We start from the raw sequence: 18,249 nt of genomic DNA on the forward strand, positions 1-18,249 counted from the left end.
CACTTCCGATTCCCTTTAAAACCTCGTAAACATGCAAGTTTGTTTGCAGCCCCAACCTCTGCTGAGAATCTGGCATGTGTATGGCAGCCCTCAATCATTACCGTTTCGGTAGAGAGTAGGTCTACCCTATTGTCATTCTGCTTGCCCCGCCCTCTCTGTACTGCTCTGTAGTGTGCAAAAGCAAACAAACAACCAAACTGTTAGATACTCCCCTATGGAGAGTGAAGTTAGAAGTTATCAAAGTTAGAGGCCTTTTTCTGCAAGGTGGCAAGGCTACACACTGGAACCCATTTGATATAAGGGTCCAGTGAATCTTGTCATACAGACAACATGCTGGGGCATTCACGTTGGCAATGATAGGCTGGGATAGCTGGCAGGGTAGAGTGTTAGCTTCCTGGCCAAGAGCTTTTTGTTCCGAAAATCAGATGCCATCTTATATAAAATTCCTAAGCTTTGGCAGTGATGCGTTGCACTTATGTTGCATACTTTCAATCAATAAGATTGTAATTTGCGAAGTAGAGGAGTCTGAGCCGGTGGTTTCATAAGCTGAACACTCGGAGTTGGAGTCTGATGCATTTGTACCGACTCCACAGCCCTGCTGATTTCATGTAGTATAGAGGAGTTGGGTTCAGCTGCCTGGCAATCCCTTCTCATGCTTGTTTAGCTTCCTATTTGTGTCTGTGTAAAGTCACAGCAACAATGCTGGTGTTCCCATGCTGGTGGGAGGCCGGTAACACTGCAGCGATTGTAAGGCAGCTCTCCGCTGGGAGCCTTCTCATAATGCAATTAATTGAATGAGCAATGCAGAAATGATGGGAAATCTGTATTTAATAAAGCGATGCCAAGTGCCTGGGGATGTTTGGTTGCGTATTCGCCGTGCCCCTTCAGCTTGTCCGCAGCCGCGGTGTCTGCGTGGATTCAGCTCAGTGTTATCCTGTAAGTTGCTGCTGGCGATCATTGTCTACACCCATTAAGCACAATTATCATTATCAGAACCTGTCATAACAACACCATTAACGTAACAAGTGGGGTTTACAGACAGGATGGGGAAGCAAAACTGATGCTTGGTAAACCGACAGCTTAAAGAGCAACTCCAGTGAAAATAATGTAATAAAAAAGTGCTTCAATTTTACAATAATTATGTGTAAATGATTTAGTCAGTGTTTGCCCATTGTAAAATCTTTCCTCTCCCCGATTTACATTCTGACATTTACCACATGGTGACATTTCTACTGCTGTCAAGTGATGTCAGTGAAAGGAGTTGCTGCTTTCTTTTTTGGCAGTTGCAAACAGCTGTTATTTCCCACAATGCAACAAGGCTCACAGATAGGAAACTGTGAGGACCATGGTCCTGACATCACACTGTGGAAGGGGTTTCGCCACAATATCAGCCACACAGCGCCCCCTGATGGTCTGTTTGTGAGAAGGAATAGATTTCTCATGTAAAAGTGGGTATCAGCTACTGATTGGGATGAAGTTCAATTCTTGGTCACGGTTTCTCTTCACTACAGGAATAGGATATTATTGTTATTCATGGAGCCAAGCTGCAATTCAATGGCCTGTCATTTTCAGAAATTTTTTTTCTCCATTACACCCTAAAAGTTATATGTGCATTACCTGTCTGTGTCCTCCGCTGGCTCCGCGCTCCGTCCTCTGCGCACATACACGTGCCCCACGTGGTTGCCTGTGTAACATGGAGGCGTGTGTGACGTCACACGCAACCATGTAAGCTCCGGCAATCACATGGGGCACGTGTATGTGCGCAGAGGACGGAGCGCGGAGCCAGCGGAGGACACAGACAGGTAATGCACAGGGAACTGGGGCGCGCATTTGCACTAGTGGGGACAGCGCATTCCGTTGCGTTTGCCGCTAGTCCCGATATTGCATGCCGTGCACCCGATCGGGCATGTTGGCCCAACATCTCACAGCATCTTTGGCCCATAAGTGGTCACATCGCCAATTGGACATTCTCTTGGCGCTCGATTAGCCACAAAGTCCCTGAGCTATGGCTACCTTAACCACTTCACCCCAAAGAGGTTTTCACCGTAACGGACGAGCGATTTTCACCTTTCGGTGCTCATCCCTTTCATTTGCCAATAGCTTAATCCCTTACAATGAAATTATCTATATCTTGTTTTATTCAGCACCAATTGGGCTTTTTGGGGTTGATTTTTGTTTTCAGTAATGACTTTATTTTCTATGCAATTAAAAGGGAAAAACAAAAAAAATACACTATTTCTCCAATTTCATCCCCTATAGTTTTAATATAAACACTGTGCATAAAACTCACACATTTTATCTGCCTATTTTTACTAGCGACATAATCTTGTGATAACCAGGACAAAGTATGATGACAATTTAGTATTTGGAAATAAAGGTGTATTTTTTCTATGCTGGGGTTTTTTGCACTATTTTCACGTGCACGTGCACAGCGGCAGCAGCACTGTCTGACTTATAAAAATGTCCTGGAGCTATTAAGAGGCTCTAGCAGGACGTTTTTATAAGTCAGCTTGTCATTAAGCGGTTAAAGAGAAACAGAGATGATTTAATACAATAGATTTATACATCCCTGGGGCTTCCTCCAGCCTTGTCCGCATGGATTGCTCCCACGCCACCATCCTCAGCCTTCTGCAGCTCCGGTATCGGGTCCTGTAACTTCGGCCAGCCAGGGCCAGTCAATGCCAGCGCAGTGCGCTTCCTCCATACTGCGCAGGCGCTTGCGTAAGGCAGGTGCCGGAGAGACAGAGGGAGTCACTGCATATGTGTAAAACTGGCAGTGACTGGCCAAAGTTACGAGACCCAATGTTGGCAATAGAGAAGACTGAGGACAGCAGCGTGGGAGCGATCTATGCGGATGGGGCTGGAGGAAGCCCCAGGTATGTATAAATCTATTAAGTTAAATAGGGGGGATGTATGGCTAGCTTTAGACAGAGGAATGGATATCTACACTCACCACCGAGTATTGTGTCTTATCTTGTGTTTGCTTTACGTATCAGTTGTGTTTGAAGCCTTGTCAATACGGAGCAGGGAGCGGAAATCAATCCTTCAAGCAGGGTTCGACACTGTAAAGATGAATTGGCAGCCTGTAGGCTAGCGATGAGCTCGGCTGCTATGCGGGGGGGGGGTAGTTATTTTCCCTATTGTCAGTCTGTGCCCAGTTTTGCATCCGGTGTAATGTTGACCTAGCCTGTGTCCCTGTGTCTGTCCCCGACGTGCATATACCTTCCACCCCGTGAGGTTGTTTGCAAGGTAAATTAATTTGTAATGCTGGGAATACACCATAGGTTTTTTTTCGCCAGATAGATGGTTCGATAGATAATTTCCGACATGTCCGATCTTATTTTCGATTATATTTCTGATCAATTTCTGATAGACGTGCATGAAAATAGATAAGAGAATTGAGTCGGAAATTGAGCGGAAAAACAAATCGAAAATTCAATCGGACGGAAAATCAACCGTAAAAACGCATTGTGTATTCCCAGCATAAGTCTCGTGTTGTATATAATGAAACGTGGATTAATTATTGACTTTTTGGCAACTCTGAATTTGAGCATATAGTATAAACAATGTTTTTTGGTATTTTACAATGAGCACTTGTTTGAGGCCCCAGGGTAACCCTACCCACAAAGGCAGTGAAAGTCCATGGAAACTTTCACACGTATTGCGGTGCGTTGCGCCGGAAGCATCAGATCTGACGCAAGGGCTGTGGATCATTACCGCAAGCACTGCGCTTAACGCACGATGCAAGGGGTAATGGAAGTCTGCGAGGCATTATGTGTTAATGGCACAGCACTGCGCGGACCGACGGGGATCCCAGTGCTGTACTTCCTGCCCAGTAGGAAGTATGTCACTGAGCGGGAGGCGGCGCTATGCATATGACCCTGTTGCCACACTTGGCTACAGGGTCATATGTTTGTCATTTTTGTGTAGAGGCGGGAGCATCTCTTCCTCACCGCAAGGCAAAAATCAGGTGTAAAACCGGCATTAAACTAATTACAACAGATTTTGCAATGCTGTAACATATAACAACAAAAACCTGTAATAAAAACACAGAGCTGTATATTTTGTAGGTGAAGACCAGCTTTGTTTGTGTGTATGAAACCTCGTAGCTCGAGTCGTTAGTAGTGGACTGTCTGTATTTGTAAACCCTGACAGAGTATTGTAGAACATTGCGGACACTCCCAGTTCTGGTTTTGGTGAGCACACAGTATTTTTCTACCCACAACTCTGGCTATGCAGAGCCTCTTAAAACAGCTTGTTATGCACAATTTCAACATACTAAGTGGACTGCTTATCAGGAAGCTGATCTCTAAACTGGGGATTTTATGGACTGTTACAAATAAAAGTTTATATTTTATTGTAGATGGCGCAGACTAGAACATGATTACTTGGCAGATTTTGGAAACGGAACGTGTGTGTTTTTGTTTTTAAATCTCTGATAAGTTCTTTCTTCGGTTCTCATGTGGGTAGATGGAAACCGAGGATAAAAGTGGACCTCCGGTGTTAAAATAAAATCCACGCCATCTTCACAGGCAGCAGAAGTTATAACAGAGTACCAGGAAAACATGTTTAAAAACTGACTACCTGTGTTATAAAATCCCGGTTTTGTTGGTTAGCCACTCCCCCTTTCTGAAAAGCTGCCATGGCAGTTTTCTGCCTTTGCTAAGATTGCTAAGAGATTGTGTCATGTGGGGGTGGGAGGAGCTTTATAGTGTGGCCTGATACGGCCTCTGCTTCTGCTTGTGCCACTGAGCCAGCCTATCACAGAGAGGAGAGGTGAAGAGAGAAGTAGTACAGTGCCAGTGGTATGTCACATACCAGAGGTGCCACAATGCTTCCTTGCTGATTAATTAAGTATTGGGTAAAAAAAAGTGGCAGCAAATCAGAACCCCGAGGTGTAAGGTAACCTAGACAGGGAGGAGGGTGCCAAAAAAAAACAATAAAACCTTTAAACAGTTAAAAAAAAAAAAAGCTTACCACAGATATGTAATAAATACTTAATAGATGCACAAAGACTATGCGTTTTACAGGTTATTCCTGCTTCTTCAGGCCGGTGAAGTATCTCAGAGGTATGCAGATATTAGTTAGGAGAGGCTGTCAGGCAATACTTTACTGACCTGAAGAATCGTGAATTAAATGCGAAACGCATTGTCTTTGTGTAGCTATTAACAAATCATTTATTACATTTCTTAGGTAAGTCTTTTCTTTAACCTTTTAAACTGACTTAAGATTTATTTTTTGGGCGGCCCCTTTCCTCTGTATAACTGCATCAGCAGTGTTCTCCCCAGGCTCTTTTAGCCTGGTGCTCCACCTGGCTAATTTTGGTGAGCACACGGCTGCCATCAGCTCACCTCCTCCTCCTGTGCTGTAAGCTGAGTCGTGCCGGCCCTTCATTGCCCCTGTTGTGCCCCACCCGCCTACTTTTTCATGCCACCCAGCTGGAAAAAAAACTTTGGGGGAAAACACGCACTAAGTATATTTAACTATTTTGCACAGCGCAAGTTTGCTTTGATACTATTATTAATCATTATCTATTACCTAAAATTAAACATAAATTGTCCCTGATAAAGTCTCTCACAGTGTTTTGGCCCAGCAGACAGCGAGTGGCTCCAGTATCGGGCTTTGTACAGTATGCTGTGTTCCGGAATCTGTGACTCTCACATTCATGAGGTAAAAGTCACTGGAAATATTTGGCATATCAGTGCGCCTGTGTTCTCTGGGTAAGATTTGCAGATAAGTGGCTGAGGCGGGTTCATGCTGAGGCTCGGGAGGTTAATTACCTCCAGAGTAAAGGAATTTCACATCGTTCCCGGCTCAGAAAGCCATTTCTTCTGGCTTCTATATAGGTCGTGTCAGGCCTGCCACAGAGAAGAATGGCGCATTTCCTCGTGCAGAATGGGCCCTGGGAATAGAGCCGGACTTGAGAAATGACAGAAAGGAGCGCCTGTGTTTTCAGTTAATAAAGAAGAGTTGTTTTTAGGATAAAGGGAGCCTTTATTTTGTATATTGTGCTCATTGCCCAATTTACATGAGGAAAAGCAGAAGGGCCTAAGGAGGAACTCTACCAGCATGATTCTTCTCTGGGATGCCTCTGTAGCATTCATCTGTGGGGTTTCAAAACCTAAAATCCTTCCGTGAAAAGGAAAATAATGCAACTTGGCTTTTGTTAAAGGACCACTATCACAAAAAAATGGTAACATTGAAAATATACATTTAAAATGTGCATTTCTCCCAAAGTAAAATGCACTATTACTTTTTTCCTATGTGCACTTCGCGTAGAGTAAAATGCACTATTACTTTTTCCTGTGTTTCTGTCACTTACAATAGGTATTACCAATCTGACTGATTTTGGACTGTTCCATCTCCTCATGGGCCATACTCAGGATTTCCTTTATTCTTTACAGAAGCACTACCTGGAAAGGATCTATACAGAGATGCAGACCAGCCTCCCTACTCCCTTGCTCACTAATCTGGCAGTTAGATTGAACCACTGCCACTGTACATGTATTTAGCCATTGTAAAATCTTTCCTCTCCCTGATTTGCATTCTGAAATATATTACAGGTGGCGACCTCTTTAATCCTGGCAGGTAATCTCTGCGGAATGTTTGTTTGCTGAGAGTTCTAAAGCCAGTAGACAAGCTCTCTGGTCTTCCAGAATTCTTCGGGGAGGAGGGAGAGGATTTTGCATAATGAACAGCCTAGGCTGAGCCTCAGTGAGGGAGGGTGGGGATATATACAGCAATATATAGCTATTGGAAGTAGTTCTGATGATGAAACCAGGAAAATGACATTAAAAGGGGATATCCTGAATAATTTACAGCATTCTACTATTTGTCACTACAGGGCCTCTTTAAAATGTACCACAGACCTGCATAATGGGCGTATGTATACTTACCTGAGGCTACCTCCAGCCCCATGAGGTGCGTGGGCTCCCTTATGTCCTTTCTGGCTGCTACCTTAACCTGGTACCTCCTCTGTCTTGTGCCCCCCCCCCCCCTCCTTACTGCCCAGGCTCGTTCTGCGCTGGGCATGCGCAGAAGAACGTGGCTAGCCAGATTACTGGGAGCGATTAAAGGTGAAAGTAAAGGCCGGAGAGGACAGCCAGACAGCTCATGCGCCTCATTGGGCTGGAGGATTAAGCCTCAGATAAGTATAAATACCCCCATTATGCTGAACTCTGGTTTCCTTTAAGGTCTGAGCATTTAAGGAAGAACCTAAGATTTCAGTGCTGGCTGGATTCCCCCTTAAGATGTAGAACATTTGCTTTTCCTCTCCTGGGCTGAGTGACATTCTGTGAATTCCACAGAGCACAATATGCGGAGCTCACACACATCTCCAGCAGGTGACATCACTCCTCATGGCGGCTTTCCACAGAACCATTCCTGGCAGAGCTAACAGAGAGCCGGAACACTCTCTGCACAGGCACTCTGTGAAAGTCTCTGGTCACAGGAACACAGCATTATAGCTTCCCATGTGGCCAGGCTATTGTTGTGTTTAATAATAGTTATTATTGTATTCTGAAGTTTTAAAGGGCATAAGAACCAAAATGACACTTTGACTGTTCACACTTTTTTTTTTACCCAATGCAGCAGCAGGTGATTTCTGTAATAAAGAGGAACTGTAGTTAGATTAACATCATGAATAACATTGCTTACTGTTTACAATATTCCTTCATAGATTATTTAGTCAGTGTTTGCCCATTGCAAAATCGTTCATCTCCCTGATTTACAGTCTGAAATGTATCACTGGTGGTGACCTCTTTAGCTCTGTCAGGTGATCTGTACGGAATGTTCGTTATTGAGAGTTCTATGCAGAGAGGGAGATGCTGCTTGCTTGGCAGTTGGAAAAAGCAGTTATTTCCCACAATACAACAAGGTTCACAGCCAGGAAACTGGCAGGACCATGGTCCTGACATCACACTGTGGGAGGGGTTTCACCACAATATCAGCCGTACAGCGCCCCCGATGATCCTTTTGTGAAAAGAAAAAGATTTCTCATGTAAAAGGGGGTATCGGCTACTGATTGGGATGAAGTTCAATTCTTGGTCACGGTTTCTCTTTAAAGTGTAACTGTCGGGCATAAAATAAAAAATCAATTCTTTATTTGTATCTGGTAAACAAGTAATAAGAATGCTAACCAGGAAATCCAAAAGTTAAAATCTATTACTTTTCTTGTTGATAAATGATCATTCCCCAGTTTACCTGTACACACAAAATTTAGTACACAAAAAGGAAGTTGCAAGGCATGTTGGGTTGTCCTTTTTTGCTTCTCTACTTCCCCTCAGACTTAACTAATGCAGTCTGATTGGCTGAAGCCTCTTTCCCTCCTGTTCCCCCCCCCCCCCCCCCACACCTCTGTTCCACTCTGATTGGCCAATATCTCTCATGCTGAGACAATGCACTTTCTATAGTGAAGGGCGGGCAAATCAGGCAGAGGAGAGTAAGGGAGGAAATTACATCAGGATTGGCTTCAAAATAGCCGCAGTTAAAATGGGAAATGCTAAAAAGGATTTTCTCTTTTTATGCTGTAGAAAAATCACTAAAATCCAAACGTGGACAGTGCAATACATCTGTTATGTAAGTAGAGCAAGTATTTATCTACTTATATATGTGTTGTTTTCTGAGATAGTATGGCTGACAGCTCCTCTTTAAATCAGGTACTTGGCTCAGTAGAGGGATGGCACTAGATAATCTAGAGGCTTCACAGATCCTCGTGGCACCAACAGTTCCAGCGCTCGTTCCCGTCCATGTACTGCACCTGTGCAAGCCAAGCAGTAAACAGGCGCTCGTGCGCAGCAATTTTCGCCATACGCTAGGGGCTTCGTGGTTCTAAGACTGTACATGCACACATGCAGCGAAGCACACTTTTACATGAACGGGAATGCGGCCAAGAAGAGAGGGTCCTGAGCAGCAGTGCTGGACACAGAGAGGGTTATAGTATTAGAGGCGGAGCATCAGCACAGAAGTCAGGCTGCTGACATGTTTAATTACAAAATGAATATGGCAGCCTCCGTAGTCCTCTTTAAGCACCTACTAGAACTTATTAGGAGTTGTGAACAGTCATCTAGGACAGAAAAATCAGTTGCATCCTCCTTTTTCTTTGGGCACACAGTGAACCGGACACATAAAAAACCCTTGATAGAAATATAATAGTCTGGCTTTAGACAGCTCTAAATATTACACAGTGTTCTGATCTCCAAATAATACCTGTAACAATCCTATTTTAAAAAGACAGATAAGAATGGTTTTATACCAGTTGGCAGCTGTCTCCACCCGTAATGGGTACAAAGCGTGCTTAATGGTAACTCCTCCGGCTAAGGAGGAACTGCTCAAATTTAGATAATTTTGGTACACAAACTATCAAGCACCCCCTAGACCAGGCATGGGCAAACGAGGCCCTCCAGCTGTTACGGAACTACAAGTCCCACAATGCATTTGCTTTTATGAGTCATGACTGTGGCTGTCAGACTCCTGCAATGCATTATGGGACTTGTAGTTCTGTAACAGCTGGAGGGCCGAGTTTGCCCATGCCTGCCCTAGACTATGATGGACATATGACTATGGTAGGGATTAGATTGTGAGCTCCTCTGAGGACAGTCAGTGACATGACTATGTACTCTGTAAAGTGCTTGGGGGCAGGGGCGTAGCTAGAAATCACTGGGCCCCCTGCAAAACTTTGGATGGGGCCCCTTCCCGCCAGGACAGAGCACTCGGGGAGGGGTAGAGAGGTTGGGGGCTGGATGTTGTACAGAAGAGCCTGCCACACACTAAACAGGGACAGTCTACAAATCTTTGTCCGCAAAACTGTTTGTATGATTCCTCATCAGTGGCTGAGCAGATGCAGTCATTAGAACAATTTTGCAAAGAGGAGAAAGTTATTTTTTTCTCTCCTTGCCCTTAGTTTTCAGTCTCTCAGGACGGGGCCCCCTGTGGCTTCTGGGCCCCCCTGTGGCTGCATCCTTTGCAGGGTCTATTGTTACGCCCCTGCTTGGGGGATATCTCTATTACTGCTCTATCTGTTGTACTTAGCATAAACAGAAATAATATGTATTTGGTCCTAGTGGTACTTTTCCATTTTTTTGGCGTGATGCTGCTGAGAATACTAAAGATCTCTCCTGTGTTTTTTTTTCAGTTACCTGGCTGAGCAGTGCTGGAATGGCGGATTCATCTACCTGATCATGTTGCGTCGCATCAAACGCAAAGCCCCTCTCCCACCTTCCAATGGCGGCCGCAGCAGCCTCTGTGAACCCAAAGCTACGAATGCTACCTCCCAGCCGAGCGTCAGGGCGGCACAGAGCGGGAAGAGGACCAGGAAGTTCGGGGTCATCTCTAGAACTGTGGCCAAAGAGGACAAGGAGAGTAAGGGGGAGCCGGCGGCCGTCCACGTGAATGGACACTGTGCGCCCATGGAGGTGGACGGGGGACACTCCAGCGAGGAGCCCCCCGGGAGCGACGGCCACATGAGGCAGGACTCTCACAGCAGCTATGACGAGGAGAGGAGTGACTATCTCATGTCCAAGGCTGTGAGGACGGCGTCCAAATCGATCGACTCTTCCACCCAGGTATGCCTTTGTTTTATCGTTATATGGGCACTGCATTACAGGAGGGTCGTTTGCAGTTTTAGAGCAGGTGCACAAAACTGATCAGATGGTCTCACTTACCAGGAAAACGTTAAACTGGGCTTATTTAGTCTGTAGAAAGGACGCCTTAAAATGTACCTGAGATGGGGGATTATAAAGAAAATATACATACCTGGGATTCCTCCAGCCCCCTCCGACCTGATGCCTCCCACACCGTCCTCTTCTGCCTCTCTGTTTCCCCGCAACTAGCCCCGAAAAATCCTCCAGTCAGGGCCAGACGGCACATGCGCAGTCCAGCCAGTCATACTCCCCTGTCACGCTTCTTTCACCTGGAAAGTTCTGCGCCTGAGCAATCGTACTTAGAATGCTTCTGGCGACATGAATGCAGTCGGAGCGCACGGCCGGGTTGCGCATGTGCAGCTGGCCCTGGACTGGAGGACTTTCCAGGGCCAATAGTGGGTGACCAGGGAGCCAGAAGAGGATGGCGAAGGTGCGATCAGGCTGGAGGAGCCCCAGGTATGTATATTTTCTTTATAATCCCTCATCTCAGAGCGGAGAATGACAGATCTTTCAGATTTCAGCAGGAATGTACATCGGTGCAACGATGGTTACTAAAGATACAACATGCTGGACACCCGATCACATTGTCCGCGCCACTCCCCTGCTCACCAGAAACCACTCCGTTGCTCAGGGTCATCATGGTTTGACGGACAAACTTTGTAACTGCAGGAAGTAAGTGTGCAGAAAAGCATTTGTCGGCTATCGTCCGCGCTTTCCGGCATGCAACGCTATTCAGCTCCGCAGGGGGACACTGAAGTCTGGCTGTAAACGACCCCTGGAAGCAACATGTTGCTTTCAGAACTGGCTAAGCGATGGGCAAATCGCTGCATAAATTGGGATCAAAACGCAGCATTTGCGGAAACCCCGGTTAGCGATCGTACCAATGGCTATCCATTCACCTGAATGGACAGCATTGAAACGCCAAGGCCATCGTTTAACGTCGCAGAACCATCCGTGCGATAACTAGCATAATAACAAACATTTTTAATAACAATAATTTTCAACATTTTGATTTTTGCAGTTTAAAGAGGAACTCCAGAGAAAATAATGTTATAAAAAAATAGTGCTTAATTTTTACAATCATTATGTATGATTTAGTCAGTGTTAGCTCATTGTAAAATCTTTCCTCTCCCTGATTTACATTCTGACATTTATCACATGGTGACATTTTTACTGCTGGCAGGTGAGGGAGATGCTGCTTGCTTTTTTGGCAGTTGGAAACCGCTATAAACAGCTGTTATTTCCCACAATGTAACAAGGCTTGCAGTGTGTGATGTCAGTACCATGGTCCTGACATCACACTGTGGGAGGGGTTTCACCACAATATCAGCCATGCAGATTCTTATGGGAAGGGTAGTATCAACTACTGATTGGGATGAATTTCAAACCTTGGTTACGGTTTCTCTTTAACACCACTTTAAAATGTGTTCTCAGTGCAAAACCACTTGTGGTCTTTAAAAATGCACATGCGATCACCGCCCGTGTAAAGAGACATGTCAATATGGTAATGTCAGCAGACGGCTTTTTAAAATTTTCCATCTTCCTTCACTGTAATATGAGTAGTTTTCCCATCAGTTTATAAATTCTGACATAAACTGTTACAAACTCCTAAATATTTAGGTTCGCGCAGCAGCACATGAGACATGCCCTGACACATGTATACATGTATGTGTTGTGTATACACAGGGAGGCGGGAGCCCTCCAGCAGGCTGATAGCCAATGAAAACAATCACAGGGTGACAGTGTGTTCTGGAATGATGCATGCTGGGTAAAGTGCAGGTTACACACACATCCAGGCTTGTGTCAGTCCTCACTGTTATCAATGAGCTCACTGGAAGGAAACATTTATCATTTATAAGCCCCGTATGGAAATGTATTCTTGGACAGCCTAAAGAATTCCAGTCTAGTATAAAAAAAACCTTAGGATTAAAATAATGGACTGCTGAAATATCCCAATAAAAGCAATAATTAGTTATGCTTCCTCTGCTCACTATCAGCTAGCGGGGAAATGGGAGCAGCTGTGCTCTCCCCCTGATACTCTGATACTGGGGGGAGATTTATCAGCCGCGGAGGGGAAGGGGGGACATTTATCAGACCTGTCACACCGCCAGGAAGTGCACAGCAAGGCCAGCAAGACAGATTGGGAGCTGGATGTGATGTGGGCCGGCACCCAGGAGTCACTGCGCAGGGTTTGGTAAGGCACAGTAATTAATGCCACCCAGTATTTCAGCGGCAGCAGGGTGAGCTGTCAATCGGCTCAGCCTGTGCCCAACTGACTGAGCAGCCAAATAACACGTATGAGTGGTGACTCTGGTGACAAATATTTAAACCACAGTTGTAGTTATGGTTAGTTATTGCTGGGGGGGGGGGGGATCAGTTAGGGTTAGGCAAAGGTTAGGGAGGTCAGTCAGGTTTAGGCAAAGGTTGGGAGTGTGGTCAGGGCTAGGCATCAATTGGAGGGGTTAAGGTTAGGCATCAGGTAGGCGGGTTCGTTAAGGTTAGGCATAAGTTGGGGGGTTGGTTAGTATTGGGCATCAATAGATGGAGCGTTAAAGTGAGAATGAGGTTGGTTGGGGTGGTGGGGTCATTAGAGTTAGGCATAGGTTGTGGAGGTCAGTTAAGGTTACTGGTTAAGTCTTTGACATGGGAGACCAGGGTTTGAATCCTGGCTAGGGTCAGTACCTATTCAGTAAGGAGTTCAAGGCAAGACTCCCTACCACTGCAGGGTGGCCTCTTGAGCACCTCCCAGTGGCTGCAGCTCTTGAGTGCTTTGAGTCCGACAGGAGAAGTGCGCTATACAAATGTTCGGATTATTAGGCATAGGTTGGGGAGGTCAGTTAGGGTTAGGCATAGGTTGGGGGGGTTGTTTAGGGGTAGGCATCAGTTGGGGTGGTTGTTTAGGATTGGGCATCGATAGATGGAGGGTTGAAGTGAGAATGAAGTCAGGCTAGACATAAATATCGGTGTCTCTGCACAGACCCCTTCTTCCTTTGACTTTCTAATGTAAAGTGATATCTTAAACACGCTTTTCTCCTGGCGGACTAAAAGCACCATAGCTGCAGCCACAACGACGCACTCTATAGGCAGTAGCAGTGCTGGGGAGTCTTGCCCAAGGTCTCCTTACTGAATAGGTGCTGGCTTACTGAAGAGGGAGATTTGAACCCTGGTCTGTGTCAGAGGCAGAGCCCCAAACCATTACAATTTCCAGCCACCACTTGGAAGCAGAAATTATTTATTAAAAGTAAAAAAAAAAAAGTGGCACATGCAGGTGATGTCATTTTCAGAATTTGCATAGAGGAAGATGGCCGCCCCCATGACTCAGAGGCAGCAGGTTCTGTAACTCTGGCCATATAAGCTCACAAGGGCGGGGCTCTCTCCCCTTCTGTGTCTTTGAATTTGCTGTACATTTTATTCATATTACACTTGTTACTATTTACTATGTCTACCAATTCTGTATTCTGTACCAATGTCTATAGTTTGTGTATTATTATTATTAGTCTGTATTATTATGTACCCCATGTTTGTTGCTTACTTTGTACAGCGCCACAACATATGTTATTATTGTTTAGTATATTTATATAGTGCCAACATCGTCCACGGCACTTTATTATATATGGTCATGTCACTAACTGTCCCTCCCAGGGGCTCACATCTAATCCTACCCTACCATAGGCATACCTTATATACTCGCATACAAGCCTAATTTTTCAGCACTAAAAATGTGCTGAAAAGTTACCCCCTTAGGCTTATATGCGAGTCCGTGAAGCAGAATGGATGGAACAGGTTTTGTTACTGGCAGAGGAGTGTAAGGCTTGTGCACTAGTGATCCTGCTCCTAACATCTGGCTCCTTACTGTGTCTGTGCCCCCAACCACTACAACATGGTGTGCAGAGTGCACTGCTCAAGACTACCTGTGTCCCCTGGCTTGTGGAGCGGAGTATGCAAGTAACATGTCAGCAGTGCAATGATCAGGGATTCTTCCTGTGTGGCGATCGCTGTTTCATATCTATGATGTCATCTAGTGGCGTCTTGAGACACAGCTGTATTCTCTTTGGGGCACATCTGGCTGTGGGCAGGGGGCTGACTTGTACTGGGGGCATGCCTGGCTACTGGGGAGGGGGCTTATATGGGAGTCAATAACTTTTTCCTGGTTTCTGAAGGGAAAAGTGGGTACTTCGGCTTTATACATGGGTCGGCTTATATGTGGGTATATACGGTATATGTACATCATAGTCTAAGAACAATTTTTAAGGGGAAGCCAATTAACTGTCTTTTGTATGTTTTTGCACTGTGGGAGGAAACCGGAGTGTCCGGAGGAAACTCATGCAGACAGATGTGTGATTCAGAAGCTTCTGCAGCAAAAGAGATCAGCAGGGCAGCCAGGCAACTGGTATTGTTTAACAGGAAATAAATATGGCCCCCTTTATATGCCTCTTACTTTAGGTATTCCTTTAAGGATAACTGAAGGGAGAGGGATATGAAGGCTGCCATATTTATTTCCTTGGAAACAATACCAGTTGCCTGGCTGTCCTGGTGAACTATTTGGCTGCAGTAGTGTCTGAATAACACCAGAAACAAGCATGCAGCTAATCTTGCCAGATCTGACAATAATGTAAGAAACACCTGACCTGCTCCATGTTAGTTCAGGGTCTATGGCTGAAAGTATTAAGATACACGTCTTATATTTCTGAACGACTTGTCGTGCAAACCGGTTGTGTGGACGACAGATTGGCGTGTGTACGAACGATCGTTAGACTGATAGCAGTTTTGATTGATCCGATTGGCGGTTCTGTGGACTAACTATCGTGCAAACGACAGTTAGGTCCGTACATGTGTACAGACGACTTGTTGTTTGTAAGTCTTTTAGTTTGATACAAATAGACTTTCAAACAACAAGTCGTTTGATCAGCCATTTGATCTGGTCCATTGTTCTATCCAGTCCACTGACTTGTCAAACGACATGTAAATTAGCTGTAATTAGCATTTCAAACATTTTGTCGTCTGTGTGTACAAGGAGTCTGAAAGACTTTTTGTTTGAATGACAAGTCGTTCTAACGTCCGGTTTGAAGGACAGTGGGGCATAAAATCAGACGTGTGTACCTTTAGGGATAGGATCAGCAGGACAGCCAGGCAACTGGTATTGCCTAAAAGGAAATAAATATGGCAGCCTCCTCTCCCTCTCGCTCCATCTATCACAGGGCTGAAATAGAACATGAAACAGTTGGGGTTAGTAGCCGTCAGTCATTGCAGATGCATGGCATTCCCCTGCTGTTCATAGAATGAGCCGCTTTGATGCGTTTCATTGTTAGGAGAGTCGGAGTTTTCCTGGAATGCGGATGACAGAGAGAGGCAGTGTCAGGAGGGCATCAGAGTCCCCATACTCCACATTCCTGGAGGGCTCAGCAGCTCAATAAGCCATTCAGGGCCTGCTGTTACTGTACACGGCCTTATTAATGAAAGCTGCACTCCGCTTATTGCTTTCAGGATGTTTCCATTAATAACATGAACCACCAGTACCGCTCTCTGACACTTAAAGTTTTGGTAACATGTTGGAGTTTGTACAGTATGTAATTCTTGTGTTTAAATCACAGATAAAATCACAGGGACTGAGGCATGCTGATATGCAAATTGTAGCATTACATAGGAGGAGATGGGCACCCTTTGCCATTGCTTCAAAGCATAACTGAAGTGAGAGGATTATATGGAGGCTGCCATATTTATTTCCTTTTAACCACTTAACGACCTCCTAACGCAGATAGACGTCGGCAGGTCGAAGTGGTGTTACCATGGAAACGGCCGCCCATGTCAGTTCACGGAGGGTGTCTCCGTGAACAGCCTGCGAGCCTCCGATCGCGGCTCGCAGGCTAAATGTAAACATGCGGGGAAGAAATCCCCTGTGGTTACATCATACAGCGCTGCTGCGCAGCAGCGCCGTAAAGGAGATCGGCGATCCCCGGCCTCTGATTGGCCGGGGATCGCCGGCATCTGATAGGCTTCAGCCTATCAGAGGCGGCGCAGGACAGATCGCCATCCTGTGCCGCCCATAGCAAGAGGGAGGGAAACAGACGGAGGGCGGAAATTCAGGGCCTATGGCTAGAAGTATTAGAGGAAGAGAATCAGCAGGACTGCCAGGCAACTGGTATTGTTTATAAGGAAATAAATATGGCACCCTCTATATACCTCTCATTTTAGTTGCCCTTTAAAGGGAACCTAAACTGAGAAGGATATGGATTTTTCCTTTAAAAACAATACCAGTTGCCTGACTCTCCTGCTGATCCTGTGTCTCTAATACTTTTAGCCACAGCCCCTCAACAAGCATGCAGATCAGGTGCTCTGACTGAAGTCAGACTGGATTGGCTGCATGCTTGTTTCAGGTATGTGATTCAGCCACTACTGCAGCCAAAGAGATCAGCAGGACTGCCAAGCAACTGGTATTGTTTAAAAGGAAACATCCATATCCCTCTCAGTTAAGGTTCCCTTTAAGGCGGCGCGTCCGGGCACCCAAATGTCGTGTTATCTTTCCAGAAGCAAAAAGGATTTCCTGTAACAATCAGGATAGTTTGTACAGCATCCTCCAGCATGAGGTTGTCGCCTGATCCAGATGAGGCCACTGAGTAATCTGGAAACTGTTCAACCACTCAGTGAACTGTATGAAACGGGTCACGAGTAAACAAAGTAAGGCAGGGGCGTATCTGGGTAATATAGAGCCTATGACAATCACTGAAATTGCCCCTTCTTCCCTGTTTATTGGTTGAAAGGGCGTTAAAGAGGAACTCCAGTGAAAATAATATAATCAAAAAGTGCTTCATTTTTACAATAATTATGTATAAATGATTTAGTCAGTGTTTGCCCATTGAAAAATCTTTCCTCTCCCTGGTATTCTGCTATATCGAAGCCGTTATTTCAACTTTATTCATATTGGGAAATAAACACCATTTTGTAGGTAAGGGAGTAAATGTATATAATCTTGGAAAAATGAACCAACACTTTAAGAATTATGTTTAAAAAAAAAAATCAATTTTTAAATGAAAAATAACCGTTTTTTTTTTACTGTCTGTGTCTGCAGGAAGGCTGCTGTATCTGGAAGATGCACATGGTGAAGGGAGAAGATGGGCTTGGAATTCAGATTACTGGTGGCCGAGGCTCCAAGAGGTCTCCCCATGGCATTGTTGTTGCTCATGTGGAAGAAGGTGGCTCTGCAGACAGGTACAGCAATGCTTTACTGACTGCTCAAACTTTCATCCCAGCTAAAGGCTGAACACATAGAAAGACTAGTGCTTTCAAACTCAACACTGCCCTGCAAGCACGATCATAGAAAGGCTAGTGCTCACAAGCTCAACAATGCCCTGCAAGCACGATCATAGAAAGGCTAGTGCTCATGAACTCAACACTGCCCTTCAAGCACGATCATAGAAAGGCTAGTGCTCACAAACTTAACACTGCCCTGCAAGCACGATCATAGAAAGGCTAGTGCTTTCAAACTCAACACTGCCCTGCAAGCACGATCATAGAAAGGCTAGTGCTCACAAACTCAACACTGCCCTGCAAGCACGATCATAGAAAGGCTAGTGCTCACAAACTCAACACTGCCCTGCAAGCACGATCATAG

At 45.3% G+C, this 18,249-nt stretch overlaps 1 protein-coding gene across 4 annotated transcripts in view; it reads left to right on the top strand.

Moving 5' to 3' along the window:
- PDZD2 (PDZ domain containing 2) overlaps positions 1-18,249 on the top strand; it is a 467,120-nt gene that overhangs the window by 302,115 nt on the left and 146,756 nt on the right. For all 4 annotated transcript variants that reach the window (XM_068251259.1, XM_068251260.1, XM_068251261.1 and 1 more), the window contains 2 exons: positions 10,133-10,562; positions 17,707-17,846. In XM_068251259.1, the coding sequence (XP_068107360.1) occupies positions 10,133-10,562; positions 17,707-17,846 (570 nt within the window). The remainder of the gene's footprint in view (positions 1-10,132; positions 10,563-17,706; positions 17,847-18,249) is intronic.

This window comes from Hyperolius riggenbachi, chromosome 1, assembly GCF_040937935.1.
Source record: "Hyperolius riggenbachi isolate aHypRig1 chromosome 1, aHypRig1.pri, whole genome shotgun sequence".
Taxonomy (NCBI): domain Eukaryota; kingdom Metazoa; phylum Chordata; class Amphibia; order Anura; family Hyperoliidae; genus Hyperolius; species Hyperolius riggenbachi.